The sequence below is a fragment of the Ornithodoros turicata genome, chromosome 2 (assembly GCF_037126465.1).
Source record: "Ornithodoros turicata isolate Travis chromosome 2, ASM3712646v1, whole genome shotgun sequence".
Classification (NCBI taxonomy): Eukaryota; Metazoa; Arthropoda; class Arachnida; order Ixodida; family Argasidae; genus Ornithodoros; species Ornithodoros turicata.
The window spans coordinates 12828596-12834289 of NC_088202.1; the positions used below are offsets into that span (position 1 = coordinate 12828596).

At 43.9% G+C, this 5694-nt stretch overlaps 1 protein-coding gene across 4 annotated transcripts in view; it reads right to left on the reverse strand.

Moving 5' to 3' along the window:
- The window catches only part of LOC135385209 (uncharacterized), a 281039-nt gene that overhangs the window by 197052 nt on the left and 78293 nt on the right, over nucleotides 1-5694 (reverse strand). For 2 of the 4 annotated variants that reach the window (XM_064614412.1, XM_064614411.1), the window contains exon 1: nucleotides 5077-5682. The exons of the other annotated variants lie outside the window; for them this stretch is intronic. In XM_064614412.1, coding sequence (XP_064470482.1) covers nucleotides 5077-5183 — 107 coding nt within the window. In that variant the 5' untranslated portion in view covers nucleotides 5184-5682. Of the gene's footprint in view, nucleotides 1-5076; nucleotides 5683-5694 lie in introns of those variants that run through there. 4 annotated transcript variants of the gene reach the window in all.

Consider the following 5694-nt stretch of genomic DNA (forward strand, 5'->3'; position numbering starts at 1 on the left):
CGCTATATTAAAAGACACATGTTAAGCGGCTATGGCTTTGGCTCGGGCAGTCGCTTAGAAGCCGAAAGTTTTGAGCGCAGACGTTAGAATGGTTTGGCGACGAACATAATCTATACTTTGGCAGGCACGCATTATTCCCACTAAAATCATTCGACGACGTTCAGCTAAAACGATTCGACGAAATGTGAATGCGCATTTCGTGGAACCATTACAGCAACAGCCATTCAATTATGTACAGTGCGAAGTGAGTCATCATATAGTTTCACTTGCAACGTTTCCTTCATCTTGTATTCGCCGTTCATTCTGTGGAGTCGCAGAACACGCCGAACGATGAGTGAGTTGCAACAGCTTTCCGGTAGGTTATTGACCTCAGATATTACGTTTACATGAGGCAAATGCCAACAGATCTTCTACTTTCACTTGAGTCCACGAAATACGCTATACAGTATAGCAAGTACAAGACGCCGTCATACTGATTGAGGGCAACCATGGACTGAAAAGTTTGTATATGTGACTTGAAGCAGAGGTGGGGAAGTAATGCATTACCGGTAACCCAGTACATTTCAATAATGAGAAATAGTAATGCATTGCATTTTGACCGAGTAATGCGTCATGGAATTACTCATTACCTGGACTACTTCGCTATAGGCCAACATGTGCCCAGATGGAGTCACCACCCTTTTTCTCCTCTAACGCTTTTCTCACTTGAGTTGTCCGTGCGCCATTAAAACTCCAATCAACATCTTCCGCTCAACGAAGAATGAGCGTTTAAAAAAAAGCATACATGTGGCAAGTAACGTGAGACTGGCTGTTTTTATCTTTTACTGTGCGCTAACTATCTCTGCGTTGCAATAAATCAGACTAAGGGGGTAGTCCGCCCTGCCACAAATCTTCTTTATACTATATATGAACAAATTCACTTGATGACTTGGTATGAACAAATTCTTGATGAAAGTAATGGCATTATTAATGCACTACTGCGCTTCGCTCATTATAATACTATATATGCACAAATTCACTTGCACTGATTTGAGGAATATTCGGGTGATTGATGAATGCAGGGCATTATGAGACGCTTCTGGGAGAATGTAATGCTAGAGTAATGACATTACTTGATGAAAGTAATGGCATTAGTAATGCATTACTAACCCCAAAAAAGTAATGACTAACGTAATTAATTACTTCCGAAAGAGCAATGAGTAATGGCCATGGATTACCAACTAAAAGTAATTGCCAAAACCCTGGTGACCCGTATAATAGATACGCAGCCGTGTTGTGATTACGTTGCTTTCGAATTCAGTTAAGCCGGGTGCGAGACAGTTACGTCGTGAAAGCAAAGCCCAGTGGCTTCTTATTAGTCTTCTTGAGATATTGAACATACCATTGGGGGGCGGAGGGGGGGGGGAGCAACAACGAAAAGTTTCTGAAGCGGTAAAATACCCCAGTGCTGGGTAAAAGCATTTAAAACAAGGACAAAATGAAGGACACAACGCAAGCACTCAGGTACTCTAACGCTTTTACTATGTACCGACCTGCCCAATTCCTTATACTTGCGATCTCTTTTTTTTTTTTTTTTTGAATTCCGTGCACAGCCGGTGCGGGGTTTCGAACACGCGTCACCTCCCAGTCTAGATGTGGAAAGCGATCGTCCTGTAGTCACTATGCCACGGGAGCTGGTGAAAAAGTTTGTGTCATAAGGTTATCGTAGAGTTCATGTGACTCCTAAACCATGTTTTAGAGCAGTTCCGTTAGTTGTTCTCAACTGCAGCTTACGATCGCAGATAGTTTTATTTATTTATTTACGGTACTACCTCAAGTGCCTTCCAGGGGAGTTACATGAGGGGGGCGGGGGGTTACATGTATGCATAAGAGCACATGAGACATGAGATTGTACAAAAAGTACATAGGAGTAAACAATGCAAACCCCAAGATTATAAGCCAAGATACATAGCCAATCTATTACGAAAAACAACAGCTTCAGAAAGTCTGACAAGGGACTGGGGAAGGTACCATTCCAAGCGTTAATGGTGTTCGGGAAGAATGAGTCGGAAAAATAAGAAGTGCCACACATGATGGGCCGTAATACCTTACATGAATTATCGTTCCTGGCAGAAATAAAATGAGCTGGAGTAACAATGGAAGGTCGTATTGGGTTCTCCTATTTGATGACAATACACACAGCTTAGAACTGCTGCTCGCATATGCAGTTGCACAATAAAGAAAATCTCCCTCCCACATTATGTTCATGCAGGTTGTTGACCCGCATTGTTTGTAAAATGCACGAAAACATATGTACATATGAGAAATTATGCACGTCCTATGAGAAACGACCGCACATACTTGATGACACAGTGTGAGTATCAAACGGCGAACTGAAGCGATGTGACCTATTGGAATGATACCACACTGCAAATGCAATGAACCAAACAATAAGGCAATGTAACAGTAATGGAACAACTGATTTATTAGTCTTGAAATTATTAAGATTGAATTTGACGAATTTAAATTTGCCTGTTATTGTGTTACAGGAAAATTAAATAACACTCTAGAACATAAAATGGCCAGTTATTGGATGTTTATTGATTTAAAATCACGTGTGTAGACACAACATGTGCAGACCCTTAGCAGTCTGCTATTGAAGATTGCATTAGTACAGGTTATAAAACCAGTAATTATAAATATAGTAATATATATAATACATAATATATAGTATAATAAAACCAGTAATATAATTATAAATGTAAGTACGGAGTGCCGACGACATGACTCGACGTGCATTGCTAGTCGTTCACACTGTACACGTCAAGCTTGAATTTCGTGCTTTCCTAGTAACCGCCATCTACCTAACGCTATATTCGATTCGAGCCAAGGACATGAACATGGAAAAACTGTCGCTTAATAGCTGTCATCTTCGAGTATAGTCTCTTCCAAATGTGGTGATATTCAAAGTCTTTGAATATGTTATCAGCACAAATCAAACGAGCAAATGCGACCGAGCACCGTGGTATGCTGCACGGAATAGCGAGAGAGTAAACCAAGTCTCATCCAACCATACGAAGTGCCGGATTTATACGGCCTATTTTCTCCGCATATTTATATTTTCGTGAAGAATCTTCAAATGTCCGGAATTCACCGTCAACGCTGCGGGCGCGTCACCTTGCAGGTACCAGCTAAGTTTTTTTCTTTTCTTTTTTTTTTCGCCTTCTCAGTGTAGTAACGGCAAAAGCGACGATCAACAGCCAGATATTTCATCTCGGTCGAAAGCTCCGCAGGAACTGCAGGTCGAACAGGCAGAAAATAGACGTTAATTGTCCGGGTCTACCTGTATACTAGCAATGCATTGCATGTATCAACAGTGTAAGCATAATATTAGGAAGCACGAAGCAAGTGCGCTCAATGAACCCAGTAGGCCTTCGATGCGACAGTGTCCCTGCCGTTCGCTATTTGCTTCCTTTATTCATTAATCACCTCCTTATTTAATTCATTTCATCTCTCACCGAACTGGAGCTGCCTTAGCTACCCTCTTCGTGAGCGCCACAATCCCAATTTAATTTTTCCATGCTCCAAAGTCTAGCAAACATGTGCCGATACAGCCGCATCTATTACGCCACATGTGTTGCATTATTCGCTCTCCTTTGTTTTTATTTTTGAAAATTTATTTGTTTTGAGCTACAATCGAAAGCTAGGAAAAATATTTGCTTCAATTTAGCGGACTTCCTCCTTATATAGGTGAGTGCACTGACCGTTACATTTTTTCTTCTCCTATTTCTTCAAGAAATCGAGGCTCCAAACAGGCTGCATAAATTTAGTCCATGATTGGGGAAGCTTGAGCTTGGACACGTAAAGGAACGACAATAGATCAACAGCTCGAACCAGCCAAAACTTGGTTTTGGGGGGACCCGAGCTGTTGGTATGCCCTGTCGCTCCTTGGTGCATCCAACCTCAGCCTTCCTCAATCATGAATATGGTCCATCAGCTTGCCTGCATTTACGCCATTTTGTCTGCATATATTTAGTATCGCAATACAAAATACGGGAAAAGCAAGGAACGAAGCAGTCTCGCGACACACAGCTATTGGTGTAAAATGAGTGCGGCATTCCACTCTCCCAATCAGTCCAGATGAACAACCGCGACAACTAAAAAAATCATTAACGAATTAACGGGGAGCAAGAGAAAAGAAACAAATCATGTCCAGTAATTTCCCCAGAAATTCATTGCTGGGGGGGTGCCGAGCTTTCAAGGGGGGGGGGGGGTATGCTTGGTGAAGGTTCCACTTGCGGAATTTTTCTTAGACACGGAAATAATCGTGGCACAATGCTGACATATCTGGACAGCTTTCCTATTTTATTTGTACATGTTATTACGTTAGAACACATTACATTAGAATACAGATTCATTATGAACGGCATTTCAACATTACGATGCATAATCATGCGACCGCCAAAGAAAAAAGACTAGTGCCTTGTCTCACGAAGTTCAATGAATACCTAGCAACCAACGGTGAAAACCTTAGACGAAAAAAGTAGAATACCTCGCTTGATTGAGTTGGGCGTAAATGGTTCTTGATGATCCCCATTGAATTTGCGTGCCCGCACGCATTTTTGCTCGTATATGCGCGCAATATATGCATTGAACAGTCATTTTCAAATGATTTTGGACAAATGCATGGTACGATCATTTGCATGTCTGTGGACCTACAGCCCAAGTTTGACAGTACAGGATGTAATTTGCTGCGCCGGGCTCACTACCAGAACGTGTTGGTGGCCAGCTGGTTGGGGTCACCTCAGAAATTTCACGGGGGGGGTGTGCAAAAATGTAGGGGGGTGGGAAATCCCCGATCATGTCACAAGTCTCGTTTGTCTACTACACAACGCAGCCTCCGCACGACGCCGAATGTGTCGTCTCGCAACGGTAATTGAGCTATATACGAGGGACGCGTTATGTAGACCTAAGTGGGAACGCGAGCAAAGCTTGGAAGCAACGTAAAGCCGTCGCGACGCTGCCCCACATGATTTGCAGCGACCTCACGTGATTCGCTATCACCTTTGATCACAATCATTCGCTCGAATAACTCACCTTGGGCACGTTGCACAGTATGCACAAACACACGCACACACACCCCACGCCCTTGGACTCGCGCACTGCACAAGCACAACACAAGATTCACATGGCGAGCTGCACATCGCACATTGCACAGAGATGTTTCCTTTCGCTGCTGCCGCCGCCGCCGCCGATCAAGAGTGATTCGACAGCTGTTTTCTCCAGAGAAGGGGTTTCCAGCAGCAACTGTGTTCGCGAAGATCGTTGATGCTCACAGCACACACAACACACACCAAGGCGACCGAGCCCTAATGATGATTCCTTTCGAGCCTTGTGTCCGCCACGCCGAATCCAGCGAGGTACAGCGCGGAGCTGTGCGCCTGCCATCAAGCTCTCACGTACGTCTGCTAGGCCTAACGTTCCCGAGAAGCGCTCCCTCGCCTTCCGCATTTTTTTTCCCTCATGGCGTGGCGGGAGCCTGCACGAGCTGGCGGCGAAGGAAGGCGAAACGCGTGCTCTCCTGAGCCAATCAGCAGTGACGATAGCTGCCATTTTTTTTTATGCGCCGATTTGAATGAGCCAATCAGCTCGGTCGAAGCTGTATTGATTGACAGAGTGCTAGTGAGAGTGAGCGAAGGTGGAAGGGGGGGATAC